This window comes from Drosophila serrata, unplaced genomic scaffold, assembly GCF_035046125.1.
Source record: "Drosophila serrata isolate PLE 108 unplaced genomic scaffold, ASM3504612v1 contig_276, whole genome shotgun sequence".
NCBI lineage: Eukaryota > Metazoa > Arthropoda > Insecta > Diptera > Drosophilidae > Drosophila > Drosophila serrata.
In genome coordinates, this window is record NW_028257174.1 from 10,004,613 (window position 1) to 10,024,154 (window position 19,542).

The window sequence follows — 19,542 nt, forward strand, 5'->3', positions numbered from 1 at the left end:
AGAGAGGGAAGTAGGACACAGGACGCAGGACATTGAAGGCTTCCGGCGTTTGTTCCCACAATAATAACAACAAGAGCAACTGGCTGACGTGCGTTCTCGGTTGCTGGAGCAGGAGCAGGGAATACAGGATGTGAGACACAGGACACGAAGTTGAGCAGTGCTGAAATTCCATTTAAATGTCCCTCAGTGGACAAATCAAAGATAACGAAGAAACAGCGCCGAAAAGTAAATTGAAAAGCGGAAAAGCGAAGGGAAATATCTAAACCAAGCTGAAGGACATCAGCTTAATAGAGTTTCCCGCTGAAGGCTGATAATTACGGAAGCGGAAATGCTGCTTATTCAGTTTTTTTTTCGAGTAAAGTTCAACCAATGCATGTATTTTTGGGAACTGCATAAATTGTGTCCTGCTTTTGGAAATCGGAAAACACAGGCAATTAAGTTTGGATCCATAAATCTAGGCCTTCTCGCTTCTGGGAAAAACATTATGCTAAGCATTTTTGATTAGCCACTCGAGCTGGGCACTTGTCCTAGATTTTTACGCAGGCTCCCTGCCTTATGCTCCTGCTCATGCTCCTCCTCCCTTGGTCATGTCAATCAATCTTTGACACGCTTGCTCCACTCTCCCATGTCTCTATGCCCATTCCCAAATGGGGGCCCTGAAATTAATTCACATTGTTATGCAGATTGGCATTGGGGCCATCGTTAAACATTTTGTTGGCTACAGCTGGCGATTAGGTTCTGGCTGAATGTGGCAGTGGCAGTGGCAAGTGTGCGAACAATGGGTAACAACAGGGTTCTGTTTTTTTTAAATCGTTTTACGAGCTTCCTTCGAACCTGAACTTGACTCCCTGCAAAATCAGCAATATTTAGACATTAGCAAATATTCCTATAGCTCTCTTCAAAGTTCATATACGGATATTTATGTCTCATATACAGAGCTCAAAATGTTAACTATTAGCAAGTGTTTAACACATTTTTATACCATATATAAGCAATACTATAAAATATAAAATCTACATATCTTCTCTTTAGTTAATCGTGTTATTTAAGCATATCTATTGTTATAATATAAAATTCCTTAATCTTTGTACCTTCTCTTCAGTTAATCCTGTTAAAATCTTGTTCAAAGTGCACACTTTTCCTCAGTGTGACTATAGCTTTTCCTCCATTTGACAATGGGACTCGATAAAACACTTAGTATTTTATCGGAAAATAGCAGGAATGGGCTTGGACTCCTTCCAAAATGTGTCACTTGCTGCCGAGCATTGAATATGGCCTGAAGGGAAAAAAATTGTAAAGAATAGAGAGCTGGGCACTGCCGCCCAATTTGATTTGTGGCCCGCGGCGGCGACACAGTCCTCTTGGCCGCTCCTTCTCGCTGTTGCAGTGGCAGTGGCAGTGGCATCGGCATCATAAATCGCTTGCACTTGAACCCAAGATGGCCAGACTTGGAATGGCTTCCGTTTATTGGCCCCATTGGCAAACGCGAATTGCTCACCCCTCTGGCCTCCTTCTGGCCATTTTGTTAACTGTGTTTATGGCCGACGAAAAAGGCCCAAACGAAACTCAAACGACATCTGTGAAATGTGGTAGTGGCATGTCGCTGCTCTCCCAGCGGGGTAGCTCGATTCATTAAGCCTCGAAAGCAAATAGCTTTCTATTTTATGGCTCACCCATAAACACTTACCAGAAACATCTGTCCTGCAATTCAATCAAAACATATTGTATTGGAATTATTTCTTTGATGCTCAAGTTGATCCTTTAATAATCGTGCAAACAAAGTTTTTAGTTCAAGTTGAAGTCTAGTGCTTAGGTCCATAACAACGGGTGGCCTCTTGCTCCAGCTCCTTGCCGGAAAGAAGATGGCACTGTGGTGGTTCCTTGGTTATCACCATCATTTCCACATTGTTCGAGGTCGGACGCTGGCAACCATTGACCACCTGCACGGTGTTTAGCATCACCTCCATGGCATGTGGCACGGTTATGTATGGCTTGTAGTGGCGCAGTAGCCATTTCTCGGCAGCTTCACCGGCCGAACCAATGCCCTTGCAAGTATGTTGGCCAAACTCGCCGGTTGGCTCCAGGTGCCACAGCTGCAGCTGGCCATTGTCGATGCCAGCGAATAGGAGAGCCACCCCGTATGGCCGGCTTGCGCTCAGGAGCATTCTATTATCATCATCGCTCTCCTCGTTACTGTCACTGGAGGAGGATTCCTCGGTTTCGCTTTCGCTGCAGCTACTGTTGTCGCTATCATCGGCCCCCATTCCAAAGGTTATGACGTGTTGGGAGATGGCCACCACTAGCGACTCGATGGGCATATATTCCTTGTAGTTGAATCGATGCTGGGCACACAACATGCGGGCCTTGTCAATCAGAGACCGAGCGTCCGACGACATGCCAGAAATGGCGCAGTAGAGATTAGTATCAAGTTTGATGATCTTGTCCAGGGCCCCGGCCACCAGCAGCGGCGATACAGGGCGTTTTTCAACGGCCAAAATAATGGCTACGATTCAATTAGATTATCCAACTTCCTGGAATTTTAACGACATAATGCTCACCATCATCAATGCAGATCCCAAAGCTGGTGGCACCCAGCTTACTGGCCTCGCAGGCATACTGCATCTGCATGATGCAGCCCTCAGCAGAGAAGACGTTCAAATTCTTGCCACGAAACATATTTTTGCAGTATTCACAGATTTCTGATATTACTTCTCGAAAAATCTAAATGCAAATGCAAAGTGACACCTGGGGGGATTGTGCTTAAATAGGGCTTTAGAGTGACCAACCCAGAAAAGAGAGGAAACGCGTTAGAGAAAGGGCAACTGCGAAGAGAATAGAATTAGCACGCCGATAGATATATCAAGGATTTTGAGAGCTAAAAGTTCGTAAAGATCTCAAGGAAAATACAATTTTTTTTAACAACAATTCCCGCTGTGGAAAACAAGGATCTGGATGCCGCCGCCACCATTTCTGCACCCTTCCTTGTACCTGACGCCGATGACGTCGCCGCGTCCATGCTCCGCTTCATTTTCTGCGTCCGTTCGCTGGTCGGTTTTTGCTATGGCTATGGCAACTGCAGTTCCACGGGACGTGTCGTTCGTTCTGTTCTTTTCACGTTTTCCACGCTTTTCAGCGTTTTTCGTCTTTCTCCGGGGCTGCCACACGGGGATGGTCACACTAGCACCCAAAAAGCCGTATACCGTTAGCTTTCGCTCGAAAACAGATCGATAGCACAAGCATCGATAATTTATACGCGATATATGGCGATGTTTCCTTAAAACATTCAATGTAAAAATGTGAAAAATTGTTATAAAAAATATGCAACGGCTCGGGAAATGCTTTGTTTGCGAGTCTGTAGGATGTATATATAAATATTTGAATATATTTGAAACAATTTTCTCCACTTTCTTTGATTTTATTAATATGTTTCTTCATTTTAATTTCAAGATTTTCGAATCGATCGAATTTATTTACTATAAAAAGAAAGAAAACTAACTTTGGCATGCCCTTGTAGTAGCCACTTGGATCATGAAAGCTTTCCTGTGTTAGTTTTTATTAGGTTAATTAAGCTGCATACTCAATTCGAAAAAAATATATATATATTACAAAATTTTTCAATTTTTCGAAATTTTAACGATGTAACCCCTAATAAAAATTTGCAAATTTTCCGAAAGCCGTATGAATGGACATCCCAGCCCCATAAGACCGCCCGTACATCGCATGAACAGTATTCTCGATTTGGAGAATCTTCGTATGGAGACGCGAGCATTACCTCTCTTTGCTGCGCAATATTTGCCACGACCAATCCTCGATTCGTGCTATAAACAAATCGAAGCCGCCGCCGCTGCAGCTGCTGCACAAATCCGCCGACCGTTACATCACCTGGGGTTCCATCTTGGCCAACAATAAGCCAGCTCCATCGCTGGCTGGCTGCCTCCACAATATCCAACTCAGAGAGCACATCGAGTTCCTCTAATAGCTCAACTGCTTCCGATGTAGTCCTGACCAATAATGTTAGTTCCTATGTACAGGCTCCTGCTCCCCGGACCAGCCACACGTAAGTGATTCACATGAATCCTATGATAAGAATTAATTAAATATCTCCTTTAATGCACTCCGCAGTATTGCTTTCCCTTCGAGGACTTCGGACAATGATATTTCAACAATGTACAAGCTTGAGATGGAGAACCGCAAAGCGAACTGCGTTTACCTTAGGGACAATTACGCCGATGAGTTTATGGAAAGAAGAGACAAAAGGCGCAAGGAGTTAGCATGCCATCGCGAACTGGTCGAATTGCAGTAAGTATCTCGTGAATCTTTCATGTCAACTAAATCCACTTACCGTTTGTGTCCTAAATTTTAGAGTTGAAAAGACGTAGAAGACGTGCCGTGACTATGAGCAAAGCCTACGCTCGAGGTTGTTCCAGTTTCGTATTGCTCACACACCGTCTTGGTTGTCGAGCCAATCCAGTACGAAGACGAAATCAAAGAAGAGAAGGAGCCTAAGTTTATTCCGTTCACCGACGAGCATATGACCCAATTAAACAATTTGATTAATGGTAATCCTCATCAGGTGAGTTCTCTACTTTGTCACTTGCTGAAGTTGACCGCTCACCTGCTCTTTTCCGCCTCTCCCCTATTTAGGTGGTCAGTTCCAAGTTTAATCTGCAAACCTGCAGCAGCTGGCTTAACGATGAGGTCATCAACTTCTTTATGAACCTTCTGACCGAGCGCTCAGAGAAACGCTCTGGCGAGCTGCCCAGCGTATACCCAGCGTATGAATACATTCTTTGTGCCGCGCCTGCTGCAGAACGGACACGCCGGTGTGAAGCGCTGGACGCGCAAAGTAGATATATTCAGCAAGGACATTATACCGGTGCCAGTGCACTGCAAGACTATTCGCTACTGCGACTCGATGGGAAAGCCCAACCAGGACGTGCTGGACGCACTGGAGTCGTACCTGCAACAGGAGTCACTTGACAAACGTAAGCAGCCCTTCGATACGAGCGACTTCAAGATCGAGAGCGTGCCGAATGTGCCGCAACAGACCAATGGCAGCGACTGCGGCGTCTTCAGCTGCATGTTCACCGAGTACATATCGCGCGACGCACCGATAACCTTCTCCCAGGAGAACATGGACTACTTCCGCAAGAAGATGATCCTCGAGATTTCCGACGGCAAGCTGTGGAACTAAACGCCACTATACACCGGGAACCTAATTTAAGTTTAAGCACAAACACACAAACTAAAACAAAGGCCAGAGAAGTAATATTTACGTGGCTCGTGGCGGTGCCTGAATGATGCATTAGCCAAGGCTAAAATAAATAAATAAACAAATATAGCCATATGTATACAATTTTATATATTTATTGTTATTTTCAAACTTACATATATGTTTATTTTAGTTGGGTGTATTTTCTCCAATTGAATCTCCCTTTCTCCAGCTATATAATTTTAATTTTGTAAATTTCAAAAAATTTTATCATTGAAATCGATCCGGCTTTTAATGCTGATCAATAATATATATAGTTTATAGGGTCGGAAACGACTCCTTCTGGTTTTTATGCAAAAATCCTAATAAAAATTTGCAAATTTCAAAAAAATGTTATTATTGAAATCGATTCGGCTTTTAATGCTGATCAAGAATATATATAGTTTGTAGGGTCGGAAACGACTCCTTCACTATGTTTTATGCAAATTTGCAAATTAAAAAAAAAAAATTTTATTATTGAAATCGATTCGGCTTTTAATGCTGATCAAAAATATATATAGTTTGTAGGGTCGGAAACGACTCCTTCACTATGTTTTATGCAAATTTGCAAATTTGAAAAAAAAAATTTTATTGTTGAAATCGATCCGGCTTTTAATGCTGATCAAGAATATATATAGTTTGTAGGGTCGGAAACGACTCATTCACTGGTTTTTATGCAAAAACATAATTCTGTCGGTTGGCTGAATTTTCAAGCCGTTCAGCCGCTGGTCCCTTCTGAAATACCAGGCGAACAGAAGGCAGTAGATCGACGATTTGTGGATTGTACAATCCAGATACGATCCACATATGATCCACACACGATCCACATACGATCCACATACGACCCACTTACGATCCACATGCGATCCACATACGATCCACTTACGATCCACATACCATCCACTTACGATCCACTCACAATCCAATACAATCCAATCGTTGGTCTGCTGCTTTCTGTTCGCCTGGTATTTCAGAAGGGACCAGCGGCCGAACGGCTTGAAAATTCAGATAACCGACAGAATTATGTTTTTGCATAAAAACCAGTGAAGGAGTCGTTTCCGACCCTATAAACTATATATATTCTTGATCAGCATTAAAAGCCGGATCGATTTCAATAATAAAATTTTTTTTTGAAATTTGCAAATTTGCATAAAACATAGTGAAGGAGTCGTTTCCGACCCTACAAACTATATATATTCTTGATCAGCATTAAAAGCCGGATCGATTTCAATAATAAATTTTTTTTTGAAATTTTCAAATTGTGATCTTGCGAGCTGACGTTTTAGAATTTTGTTTTGTTTTTGGTAGTGTGACAGCCCTATTTTAATGATAATGATGGGGAAATCAACATCGGCACCGTAAGGTTAGCTTTCCTGATTATACTTTTCGCTGATCTTGTATTTTGAGTAACTTACCCGATAGTTGAACTATTTAAACCAAAACTGAGCTAGATAAAGCCTTCCGAAAATAAAAAACAAAACAAATGTTTTTCATCTCAAATATAATTCCATATTTTTATTGAATTCATCAAAATGTATATAATTGTTGTTTTTTTTATCCATATATATAATGTATATGTATATCTTTTATGTATATATAGTATAGCTTTTGATATAGTACACAAGTACAATATATAATTGGTTTGCTCAGGCCTTGTAAATATTGTAAACATGTTAATTAAACATTCATATTCAACAATTGTTTGTAACAGTACCGCCGAGAGTAGGGCCTGGTATAAATACATATGTATGTATATATTCGTATTCGAGCTGTGAGAAGAAACTGTCCGACTAGAGAGATGTGTGAGAGATAACATTAGTTATGTTAGTTAGTACTGGCATATAGTTTACATTGATCCACGTATTTTGCACTAGACTTTTGCTTTGACTGTGGTAAAGATCTCCTATTTGTATATCTTAAGCCTAAAGTACGGTTCTTAGCTTTGGTTAGTTTACATTTATTTTGATCTGGATGGGATTTTTTGTTTCGGTTTTGCGGGTCCCTTTTGCGAAGGGACCCAAGGAATTTAAAGCTTTCGTTAGTTAGTTGTTCTTTGGTTTTCTTTCCATCCTCTTGCATTCGAACACCTCCTCAGTTTTTGCTCAGTTTTCTCAGTTTACCATTTTTGTTGGTCGAAATTTCTTACGAGTTAGTTAACAATTGGTTTTTAAAAGAGACAGAGATAGGGGATCGGCTCTAAAGTAAAGGGGTCACAATTTCGGGGACATTTTGGTCGAGCTTTTTTTTTGAGCTTTGGGCTTACGAACTAAAGCCGGATATACAAATATATATGTACTTAATTATTTGACATTTCTGTGTTTCTTAACAATTTGCTCTGGCATCCAATATTTGTGTAGTTGTAGTTGTAAAAGTCGAAAAAACACGCTAAGTTAGAGTTGGGGAAAAAGTTGTAGCTAAGGTTAAGGTTAACATTGGTTAGGATAGGGCTAATAATACAATCTACAATCAATAACTTTAGATATACTACTCGGCCGATAATACTTCACGGCCGATAACTGCCTGACCCCCAAGCTGACTATGCTAGGCGTGATCTTTTCCTGGCTCTGTGTGTGTGTGTGGTGCCATAGCACTCAGCCGGTCCCAAAATGATATCCGAAATTGACGCAAATTGACTCTGTGCCAGCACAGAAAGAACTATATGATACGGCAAAGGTCAAGAGGGTGATACAGATAGTACTATAGTTGCAAATATTGGACAGTGCGTATATGCACAAAAAAATATTAATCTCATGTTTAACTCATTTTCTTCTGGCATAAGAAACCACTTAAATATTTTCATAAAATCAATAAACAAACTTATTGTAGCGTTATGATTTTCATACTTAATATAAATAACAAAATTCCTTGTATTTCATTCGAAGCCTTAATGTTCCTAAAATATCTTGGGAGATTTTGGAAAATGCCAAAAGCGAGCTGTTGGCTTTTTGCAGATTCCTTTAGCTTGTTTCTTTTTTTCCAAAACTCCTTGATATTTCAGAAACTTTAATATACGAATCCTGAATTTCAGAATCTCTGTTCCTTTTTGTTTTTCAACCTATTTTACAACTTATATTAGTTATAAAGTACTTGTTTCCCACCAGAAGAAAATGAGTGACACACACTCCCCGCGACTTTTGACTTTACACTTTTGACTGACTCCTCCTCCTTGGCACCCTCTTAAGATTAACATTTTGATCCTAGCCTACACCTGTTCGGCACTCTCGTCCAGCACCATCGAGTGCAGGTCCATCGCCGAGCGGGTCTTCCTGGGGGGCCGTGGCATCAGGTAATGACTGGTGCTGGCCCCCACAAATACAGAATTCTGGCGTGGACGCGACACCTGGGACACGTGAGAGGCGTAGCCTGGAAAGAAATAATACAAAAAAATATATATTATATGTTACATATATATAAAATGCATTATAAAAGCTAGTAGGAGAATTCAATTCCTAATTAATTCAATTACTTACGCCTCCTGCAAACAGTAGCTGTCTCTAGTAAATGGACACGACTTGTATTCTAACTTAGTTTTGTTCAGACATTCAATACAAAAAGGTTTTTAAAATGTACGTTAGCATCGATAGGGATTGGGGAACCCCCTCAAGTGGCCCGACACTGTCCTGACTCAACTTAATAGACTTTCCGCTGTCTACAGCTTTTATCCCTCTCCATGGAACATCTCCATCTCCATCTCCTTGAACCGTATGCCTTTTCTCGTGCATGTTTTATGCGAGAATTGCTGTCCTTCCTGTCCGTGTGCTCCATGCGTTCGCCATGAGATTTAATTGCGCAGAGTGAGAGGGAAATCCAGGGGAAGCCCCCATTCTCATCTCCATGCTCATCCCTTGCCATCCGGCAGTGGCATTAAAATTGTATTGTTATTTGCTTCGCTTGCGCTCTGGTGCCTCTGCTCGGCGGGCAACGTAATTGTCTGGCAACTCATTAAAAACGAAAAAAAGAAAGGAGAGAAGCTGCCGGGAGAGAGGACAGGAAAACAGGGAAAGTGACTACAACTAAATGCTGTATTTACCAGCAAATGGGGGAGGTCGTGGGGCATTAACAAACGCTTCAACTAGCGCACATTACGCATAAGTATTTCTCATTCGATTCTCATTCGACGGGGTGGTGTGGCGGAGGAAATCCCCTACAGCTGCCAGGGATCGGTTCGGATAACCCGTGGGCCCAGATACAAGCATATGTTGGATAGTTCATTAAGCTCTAATGGCAGTGTCGCTAGTGGCCCTAAAGAGCTTAGTTTTACAAGAACTAGAACTAATGGATATGTGTGTTTTTTATATATTTTTGTTATTATAAACATATAACCATGCTCATTGTTTTTCTTAAACTGAATTGAAATTGCTACAGAAAATGCTCTGAATATTAGGTATAAATTAGTGAAGGAATCATTTCCGACCCTATATATTATAACTGAGCCATATTATTCCTATTTCTTTGTTCCTTGACAATATGTCCTACCCTTTTCTCCTACACCGAACCACTGTGCCGCTCTGGGCGACGCACAAAATTATGCAGTACAAGCGGCGGATACTTTGAGCTCGATGGATGTTCGATTTTAATTGCATTCAGGGGAGGCAGCTTGGTACTTGGGGCATGGGACATGGTTGGATGGAAAAAGTGGGGGAAAAAAAACGTGGAAAAAGTGTGGAAAGCGTAAGGGTGTAGTGGGTGGAATGGTGGGTGCAGAGATGAAAGGACAGACAGAGGACGTCGTACATACCCTTGGCATAAATGTTGGGATTATAGGCCGCAAATTGACACGTCGGCATATTGAGATTGTGCACCATGCCCATCGACATACGCGACACGGAGGAGCGCTGCAAGAACACATCAATATTACAATATTATTCAGTATGCAGAATGTCGTAGTGAAAAATTAATTGGTAGCCAACCTGATGCGTCTGCACGGCATCCAAGTCGACCAGCGGACAGGAGCTGCGGTGCTGCTGCTGAAACTTGGGCTGATACGGTTCCAGCATCCGGATCTTGCCCCAGCGATTGAAGAAGAGCATGATGGCTCCCACCCAAAGGACAAGGACGAGGCCGACAATCAGGACCTCCTCGGTGCGCACGATGATCTTGGGTCCTGCAAAGACATACACATGGAATGCAATTTGTTTATTTTCGTTTCGCGACTTAAGCCAGCTCTTCTTTCCTTCTTCCTTCCTTCCTGTCTCATAAACAAAATGGATTTGCCGGGACTGTAAACTTGGTCGCACGTACCGCACATAAATCAGGCTCGAATTCAATTATCGTCGGCGGCGAAATCTTCGCGATAAACAATTGTGCGATTGGGAAAATGGAAAAGTAAAGGATATGTGGATATGGTTAAGAAGGGGATTTCGATTACTCGTGTTGGGATTTGGGATTTATTAAGCAACCGAATCGGCGACTTTAGTCAGCCAAATCCCAGTCAGCTAAATCCAGACAGGGATTTCAATCCAGCTTCGTCCAGGTGTGGAAATTGCGCGAGTTCGGCTTCGATTTGAGTCACGAAAATTCAATATTTGCTTCGAGTGAAACAAGGGAAAAACTGAGCTCAAAATCCAGGGGAAAATCAGACCGCGAATGGAAACACCCCCTAATCTGTGCTTACATTAAATGGGATATTACCGAATTAGGCAAAAATGATTTAAATAAATGCAATTTTCCACAGCTTAAAGGGGATTGGAATTTTCAAGGGAAAACACATTCTGTTTAATTTCAAATCTATCCATGTTTAAAAACAGCAAATTAAATACTTTTTTTGGCCAACCAATTAAAGTTAGTTCACAGTTTTGCCTGCCACAACTTTTTAGTCAGCAAAAACAAAGTGAAAACTTGTTGCCACAACACATGTTTTATAAATTTATATTGTTTGAAATCAGACAATATAGAAATATATGGTATGTGAGATAGGTGAATACACTTACCCGTCTCCACGGCAGTGCTATTCGACGCTCCTGTGGTGGCGCCTGTGGTGAAACCCTCATCCGCCTCCTGGCTGCTCAGCTCCCCAATGTAGTCCTCGCTGCCATTGGAGGATGCCGAGGATGAGGATGGCGGCGACATTGGAGCAGTTTGCTCCACCTCCACCAGGAAGTTGGGGCCTCGCCAGCCAGAGCCCCATTCTGTAGGGAGAATTTCAGGTTTATTCCTCGACGATTAAAACCAGAAATGGGGAATAACTCACCTTCCGAGAGACTGGTCGCTGGGGTTACCTCCTCATCGGCAAAGACCTCTAGCCTTACAACTGGAAATAGGTTGAGATAGATAAATTAAGATTAGAAAATGATTTAAACCCTAAATTAAAGGAATCTAATTCACTCGTTCCCTGCTTCAGAAGTAAAACAATTTTCTAAAAGACCATTTCGCTGTCCCCCAATTTAGAACTTCTCAAGTGGCTTAAGGCCAAGCTAAGAATATATATCCCACACAAGGACACTTGAAAACTTGGCTCTTGCCGAATAAATAAAATGCAATAAACACACTCGGTGCACAGATTTTGATGGCCAAGAAGGAATTATGCCAAGTTTGCACTTGAAAATTTTCGTCTATTATGCAATCGTGCAGCACTTAAAGGATCATATATGGCCATGCTTATACCCAGATGATTGCCATCTAGGAGAGGGACTCCCCCTGCTGTTATCCTTGCATATGGGTGTGTGTTCATGTGTGTGTGAGTGGGTGGAGTGTCAAGGATGAAGTTTTCCAGACGCTGCTGACGTCGTTGGAAGTTTGTCTAAAGTGCTGCGAATGCACTTTTCCCACTTCCAACTTATGCAAATGGGTTTGCCATCGTCACACCTCCCCTTAGTCATGCCTTGGTCCTGTGTGGTGTGAAAGGATCTAACCATACACACACACACACTTCCCCCCCAAGACGAGGCAACTTTCCATAGTTATTTAGTGCATTAAAAGTTTGCTGAGCGAAGGTAGGCCTTGGGGGTGTGCGTGTATATGCTGGCGTTTTCGATGATGTATGGCCCCCAAACAGGGTCGAAGCCACAGGACCAAAGAACCACATGAGATGGGCTCACCAGAAAACCCAACAAAAAAGAAATAAACCGACCCATAACCACAGCAGCCAAGGAGACTAAGCCTAAGCGAGCAGGTGGGACCCAGGATCAGGACCCGAAACCCTTCTCAAAGTGCTGGCACTGTACAAAATATCTATGTATATATATATATATATATTTAAAACATTTTAAAGTGGAAGATAATATCCAACTCGTTAACGGGGAGGCAAAATAAATCGTTCACCATTAAAATTAATAATACATTTTTATAAACAATAAATAAAGAACTCAATAAAGAGTCAATATTTATTGATATTTTTCTATGACAATTTTGTTGACTAATCAAAGTTTATAAAATTCAAAGCTAAGCTAAAAATGCATTAATTTTAACTCGGAAACCCGTTCTATGCTATTTTTTATTAGTTTAATAAATCTGCAGACTCGATTCAAAATTACAATTTTTGGCAATTTTTGAAAATTTTAACGATGTAACCCCTTATCTTTTTTTGAAAATATGGAAAAATTTTTGTTTTCCTCCCGATATGTCTAAAAAGATTCGCCTATTAATGCTGATCAAAAAAACATATGATTTATAGAGTCGGAAATGACTCTAACTAAAATTATAAAACCATTGCAAGGGTATAAAAATATAAATAGAGTTCTATGAAAATTTCCTTTTTTAACAGTGCAAAAACCGAAACTCCTGAGCAGGGAAGAGGTCATAAAGACAGCCAGTTAGGAAAATGACCTTGAAAGCGATTAGCATCTCCCCCAAAAAACACACGCACACAGACACAGCCCCCCAGATCCTTTGCAGCCATGAACTATTTATTTAGTTGCTTCATTTGCCTAATTTGCTTAATTACATGTGTTCGACGATGGGCTCAAATCTATGCCCGAAATTAGCTAATTAACATGCGCAAATTATACGCAATTCCCACAGGGATAAGTACAAAGGATCGCATCCCATAAAAGGATGTGTGTGTGTGTACGGGAATTGAGGGGAATTCCGGTGAAGAGTGCGGCGAAAAAAAATAGAAAAACAACCTTACTTGTATCTGGCGAATTTCCCCGTAATTTATGAATGAAAAGCCGCAAAAAAAAGGAAGAGGGAAATATACGAGACACGGTAATGAACTGGGAAAAGTGTAATAAAAACGAAATTAGAGGGTGAGAGTGTGAGCGGGTTAGAGAGGGCCCAAAAGGGTAAAGTGCAAAACCGGAAGGACCTCTCATTCTTGCTTGATTTTCACCAATTTTCCCATTGCTATCCCTCGCTCTGTAGAGAGTGTGTGTGTGTGTGTCACCTGGTTGGAATTGGCCATTAAATGCTCATTAGAGTAAACAAACAACCCACACAACAGCGACGGAATGCAATTTTAATAATCAGTAGCCCTCAGACAAAGACCTGACAGGGCAGGACCTAGGACACTAGGACGCAGGACGCTGGAGGAAGTCCGGCAATTAAGAAAAACATTTTACGCAATTTGTGACTCATCAGCAGCAGCAGGGGGTTTTGTGGGGTTAAGGCGATGAGACATGGCAATGGTTTTTTGGGTTTAATATAATGAGCAGAGTCTGGAGATATTGCAGATGCTTAATTAATGGAAAACTCTACAGAAACACTCCAGAGGGGAACAAATAATTAAAAAATTTGTGATAGAAATACAGCCTATATTGTGATGTATGCTTTATACAAAAATAAACCAATATATTGAAGAGCTCATTAATCAGAAGTTTAAGGGAATATATAGACGTCGGCTTCCCCAAAATTAGTTTCCTTTCTCGTATTTTATTTGTTTCATTTAAGCCACATCAATAGCCGGTGGACTTTGTTAAGATGCAAAAAAAAAAAGCAAAGGCACAAAGTTTTGCCAAACAAAGTACAAAAAATGGAGACCGGATTACAGATGTAAATAAACATTACAAGGAGCAACCAAAAAAAAAAAGAACTCCATAAGCCGTTCAATAATTCATAAGAACGCACTCACACAGAGATAGGCAGGACACAATGGTACACTGAAAGAAACGCAGGAGACTAGGAATGGGAACAAAAACTGGGGACAGTCATAACACAAACACAATTATCAGTGGGGAAACTCTATTGATTTTCTACGATTACAAACGGCGTCGTTGTCGGCGGGCCAAGATGTCTGCCTCACGTTGTAGATTTCCCGGGAATCCAAACTCAAATGGGGGAAGGCAGGGGCAGAGGCAGGTGTACTCAAAGCCGCTTATTTACCATAAGTATGTATGTTTATAAATATATATGTATATGTAGAAAACAGAATTCAAGTCAATTCAATGTGACGCATGCAAAGGCTTCAAACGAACCCTGAGAATGCCAAGCACAACAAAGGCAGAATGACTTAGGGAATTCAAGAAGTATTAGGTACCGGGATACCCTGGAAAGTTGGTTGAAAACAAGGCAATACTTCAAGTATATCCTTTATAAGATATAAGACTTAGGGTTAAACTTGATTGTGAAGGGAATTATATAAAGAAAGCTATGTTAAGAAAGATCAGAAAGTAGTGGAATATAATAATAAGAATTACAATTCCTAGATTTCTTCATTCCCTCATTACCTTAGTATATATTATTACCAAATTTTCTCAAAAACTGATTCCTTATTAATAGCTAATATTCCCCATTCTATCCTTTGAATACCCTACAACAAGTCCTAGAAATTCCACGTTCCTTAGTGGACAAAAAAGTGTTGCATACCCCAAAGGCGTGCAGTGAGATAAGGAAATAATGCTGAGGCCAACTTTAAGGGAAAGTGGAAAGGGTTCTGGGGGGGGGGCAGTGCACTTAGTGCCACTAACAAAATCACTTTAAAGCTGGCAAAAAATAAAACAGAAGGAAACCAGCGATGGGCACGTAAAGTGGCCCTCGTAAAACGGGGAAGGAGCCACTCTCTTACTAAGAGGGGGCGGTTAAATGCTGAACGCTTAATTGTGGCTCAAAGAGATATTTCAGCATTTAAGCACAACTGTACTCGAGTGATACTTGGCTGGAGAGTCCTTAAGGCTTTTCCATTAAATAGCAGAGAAATAAGCAGAGATTCCTTCTCGGAACTAAGCTATTTTATATGCATTCCCTTATCAATTACAATATATTTTGCAATATACTAGAAGACTGTACTTTCTTAAAGTCATTAATCCTTGCCAAGTCACCTTCACTTCCAACATGCAGTCACTTTCCCGTGGTCAAGTGGACCATCTCGGTCAAGGACACGCGTGCACCTGGTCCTGTTCTCGGGCAAATCCCGTCCTGCACTGCCCTGCCCTGCCCTGCATCTGGGATCCAGCTGTGATGGCATCAGGTGGCTAAGAAGATGGCATAATGTGGAAATTAGAGCCTAAGTAGCCTCGCCCACGATTCGATTCGATTCGAACATGTGTGGATCCAGTTTTTCCCCCGGCTCAACGTCTAAGAATTTCCCGCAAGGATGCGGAAATACCATGGGCATTTCCGAGCGCCCAGCGCGATGTTCTCTGGTCTCTGCGATTTATGTTTGACTTGACCCTGTCGCGGGATCAACAAGTGCGTCCAGCAGGGTGACCATCATCATCATCATTGCCGGGAGAGGACATCTCCGTTATAATGTTGATATGCAGCAACCTACCTACCTATATTTGGATATCTATATCTACCTGATACCTGCCAGGATCTGGGCCTTAGCACGCGGTTCGGTTTATGGCTTTATGGCCATGGCCAAGGAGTTGCCGCCGACGATACACGGAAAATGTATTTCGTAAACAAAATTCCGCGGTCTCAATGTCCTTTGCCCTGTCCCCTGTCCCATGTCCCCTGTCCTGCCCACCATTCGTATTTTTGCGTATTTTCATTGCCATTTCCCAAACATTTTCAGTCCCGCCCGTTCATGTTTTTTTGTGTATGTCCTTTGGTGTGTTTTTTGTGTGTTATAAAACACAAAACACAGAAAGTAAACAAAAATATATGGATAGACGAAAACAGAACAGAGAAGCTGCTGCATTGATGCTCCTGATCACAGATGTCCTGGGTCCTGGAATCGGTCATGTCCCTGCCATTGTTCCGAGACCTCCTTTTTCGGTCTCAGCCCAGCTGGTCAGCTCAATAAAAAAATATCCTAGTCGGAATCCAGGACAATTGCTTGGCTTGCACTTGTGCCAAAAAATTGCATTCAACAAACGGAGTTCAGTACACGGCAACAAAAAAACTAGCGCGAAGGTATTTTTAAGGGATTAATATTTTTAAAATATTGAGAGCAGTTAATATGGTTTAAATATTGCAAATTAATTAGCTGTTGAAAAATACTACATAATCCCAGCTTTAACTTACATTTTTTTCTCTAGTTTTCTTCCCTGTAGTTTTTTGTTTTAGTTTCCATTTCCATTGCACCGATTTGGGGTCCCGGGCACGTCTTTGGCTTTTAGTTTTCCTTCTTTTTATTCTGGATTTTCCCTGACTGGGATCTTGGACTTAGTCCCCCTATATCTCTCCCTCTCTGGGAGTGTGTCTTTGTGTCAATGGCATTTCAATTTCGTAGCCATTCCCCTGGGGGCTTCGTGCGGAATCCCCTGCATTCAGCCAGCTAGCATTTAATGTCCAGACAGATATAGAGACAGGGACAGAGACAGAGGGAGAGCTTCTCGAATGGATTCTGGCCGAGATTCCTGCCACAATGTTGTGAGTTCAAATTGATGGTGCAGTGGCTCACTTTGAAGTAAATGCAGTTCGGATACTGCATACGCAATGAAGGTCACCCTACAGCTTTTTACGATTCCCAATAAATTTCTTAAAAAACTTAAGAAATATGGGGGAAACCAATTGAAACCTGCTAGAATTAATTTACTTATAATTAGGTGAATGGGTAGTCAAGGTAACTCAAGAGAGTAACATTAACAGAATACCCAATACCTCTCTAAAATCAAGACTCTAATTAATGCTGCTTTAATAGTACAGGCTTCCCATAATTTAAAGTTGACCATTTTGATGTAACATTTCTTTGAGAGTGTTTGTCCAGACATTTTAACTTTTTATAAAGTGTTTGTTTAGACAGACAAAACTTGCCATGACTTTTCCTTGTCCCGGTTTGCAGTAGGCTTTGCATTAATTAGTTTTCTTTTGAGAACTAGTTTTCCATTCTGTTGTTAGTTCGTGCTAGTCCAGAAAATCTGTAAAATCTTTCTAAAAGCATTTACTAAGTGAATTTCTTGTTCAACAAAATGGGAAAAATGAAGAATCAACCTAAAATGGTGAGTTTAGCTAAGAAAATCCCCGCAGGAAAAGTTCTAGAAGCTGTTTTATTTTCTTTGGCTTGCTAGACATCTTCTTATCCGTTCCCAACTCATCATGTACAACCGGAAGTGATCTCCCAGCCGGAAGTGAAACCAAAGCCAGGCATGGGTGGCATATACACCAACCAGATGCACTACTTCAAAAAGTATCTGCTGGATGAGCTGCCCAAGAAGCAGTTCGCCACACATTTCATGAAGCCAGTGGACATCGATGAGTTGCAGGTCCCCAATTATTACAGCATCATCCATCGTCCCATGGACGTGGGCACCATCACCAGGCGCATAGAGAATAGATATTATCGCGACGTGGAGGAGGCCATCAATGATTTTCGTTTGCTGATCAGTAACTGCTATCAGTACAATGGACCTGACAGTCTGGTCTATCGCAAGGGTATCCAGCTGGAGAGGTTCTTTATACGAACTTGCGAGAAGATACCCAAGGGGCCGCCAGTGCCGTGCAACAAGGATCCCAGGTTCACCAGCAGGGTGAGGACCAATACCATGACCGAGCCCATGGAGAAAGAGTGTCGCGATCTAATCCAGAGGCTGGAGACCTTCACCAACCAGGCGGATACCATCGCCCGCAACTTCTTTGCCCCCAAGTGGGTATCGCTCTCCAAGAAGCTGGATAAGAAGTATTTCAAGACAGACGCGGATTTTCGCTCCCATGTGAATGACTTCTTCAAGAAGTACCTCGAACCGGCCAAGATGATCTATCAGAAGGTCTACAATCAGCTGGAAGGCAAGCAAAATGATAATGGCTCTTCCACCTCTGCCACCGCCTTCCTGGAGGCCATCAAAATGGAGCCTATCCAGACACAAGCTAATGCCGAAAACTCGGAAAATGACGGAGAAAATCCCACCGACATTAAGGAAGAGATTTCTGATAATTCCCTTCCTTTCCATTAATAATTTTAACTTAAGATTGATGCGGGCTAGTGGGAGGAGATGAGGAGAGGCAACGCAGTGTACCAGAACATCATTAAGCAGCCGTTTCATCTATGAGCACTTTTTGTATAATTGCCCTCGGAATATGGCATAAGAAAATTAAATAAAGATGAAACCTAACATGCAATTGTAGGGAAGAGCAGAGAATGGGAGTTACTTGAGCAAATAGCTACAAAGTCCCGAGTTAGCTTTGCATTTACTTAGTCAAATTGTCAAGGGTCATCATTCCTCATACGTGCCTAGGTCCCATTTCGCAGATACATATATGTACAAGTACAAGTATCTGGCAGATTCAGCCTACTTCCTGTCCTTGAACCTGTCCTTTCGTTGTACTCACAGCTCTGGGATGCTACACGGCATCGAAATGCCTCACACTGGGACAAAATGTTATATATTATCATAAAATATAATCATATAATACAATAAGGTATGTAAAATTAGTATTATAATTATAATCAGAAGCTTGTTACGCTGTAAAAGAGTCATTTCAGACCCTATAAATCATACATGTTCTGATCAAGAACAGAATCAACAGTCGAATCTTGAACTTGAATCAAGATCAAGATAGCAAAAATTAAGCAAATAAGAATATAAAATATATATTTATATTTATATATTTTAAATCAAAGAGAATCTCAAATATTATTTACAGAAGAATCAGGTTTTAATTGAGCCTTAGATTAAGGTTCGGGTCCACTTTCTTTTGACAATTGCAGCTTCAGTAGCTTTATTTCTAGCTGTGCACTTGGCACTTGACTGGTTGGGTCATTGGTAGCCCATCGACTTCCGCTTTGGCGTCCGTTTCCGCTTCCGTTGAGCGCCCCATCACGTGCTGTCTTGACTACGTGACAGACTGGCAGACCTAACGGATGCAGATTTGGATGCAGATACGGGATCAACATTCGCTAAGCGGGAAACTCCGAATGGAAAATGTAGGAAAATTACACAGAGAGAGAAAGGCAGGAGGCGAGAGGAAATTCCACTTCGCGTTTTTCCAACCAACAAAAAGAAAAAAGAAAAAATGTGGGAATTTCGTTGATT

The 19,542-nt window shown here is 41.5% G+C and overlaps 4 protein-coding genes across 4 annotated transcripts in view; 2 read left to right on the plus strand and 2 right to left on the minus strand.

Annotated features, from left to right (window-relative positions):
• Positions 1-1,727: 1,727 nt before the first annotated feature.
• On the minus strand, positions 1,728-3,179 carry LOC110181832 (proteasome subunit alpha type-5-like). Its single transcript, XM_020949735.2, has 2 exons — positions 2,559-3,179; positions 1,728-2,503 (listed from the first exon to the last, which is right to left on the minus strand). The coding sequence occupies exons 1-2, from the start codon at positions 2,674-2,676 to the stop codon at positions 1,803-1,805; spliced, it is 819 nt and encodes a 272-aa protein (XP_020805394.2). The 5' UTR covers positions 2,677-3,179; the 3' UTR covers positions 1,728-1,802.
• Positions 3,180-3,674: 495 nt separating this feature from the next.
• LOC110181833 (sentrin-specific protease 1-like) lies at positions 3,675-5,361 on the plus strand. The gene is made up of 4 exons (XM_020949736.2): positions 3,675-4,057; positions 4,123-4,299; positions 4,364-4,573; positions 4,645-5,361. Exon 4 carries the CDS (start codon positions 4,778-4,780, stop codon positions 5,192-5,194), a length of 417 nt encoding a protein of 138 aa, XP_020805395.2. The 5' UTR covers positions 3,675-4,057; positions 4,123-4,299; positions 4,364-4,573; positions 4,645-4,777; the 3' UTR covers positions 5,195-5,361.
• A 1,376-nt stretch (positions 5,362-6,737) lies between these two features.
• LOC110182021 (uncharacterized) overlaps positions 6,738-19,542 on the minus strand; it is a 49,367-nt gene continuing 36,562 nt past the window's right edge. Inside the window, exons 2-6 of the mRNA XM_086836410.1 lie at positions 11,442-11,501; positions 11,182-11,379; positions 10,162-10,355; positions 9,990-10,086; positions 6,738-8,614 (exon numbers count right to left, since the gene is read on the minus strand). Coding sequence (XP_086692536.1) covers positions 8,454-8,614; positions 9,990-10,086; positions 10,162-10,355; positions 11,182-11,379; positions 11,442-11,501 — 710 coding nt within the window. The 3' untranslated portion in view covers positions 6,738-8,453. The remainder of the gene's footprint in view (positions 8,615-9,989; positions 10,087-10,161; positions 10,356-11,181; positions 11,380-11,441; positions 11,502-19,542) is intronic.
• Positions 17,350-18,626, plus strand: LOC110182055 (uncharacterized). Its single transcript, XM_020950011.2, has 2 exons — positions 17,350-17,511; positions 17,581-18,626. The coding sequence occupies exons 1-2, from the start codon at positions 17,482-17,484 to the stop codon at positions 18,460-18,462; spliced, it is 912 nt and encodes a 303-aa protein (XP_020805670.2). The 5' UTR covers positions 17,350-17,481; the 3' UTR covers positions 18,463-18,626.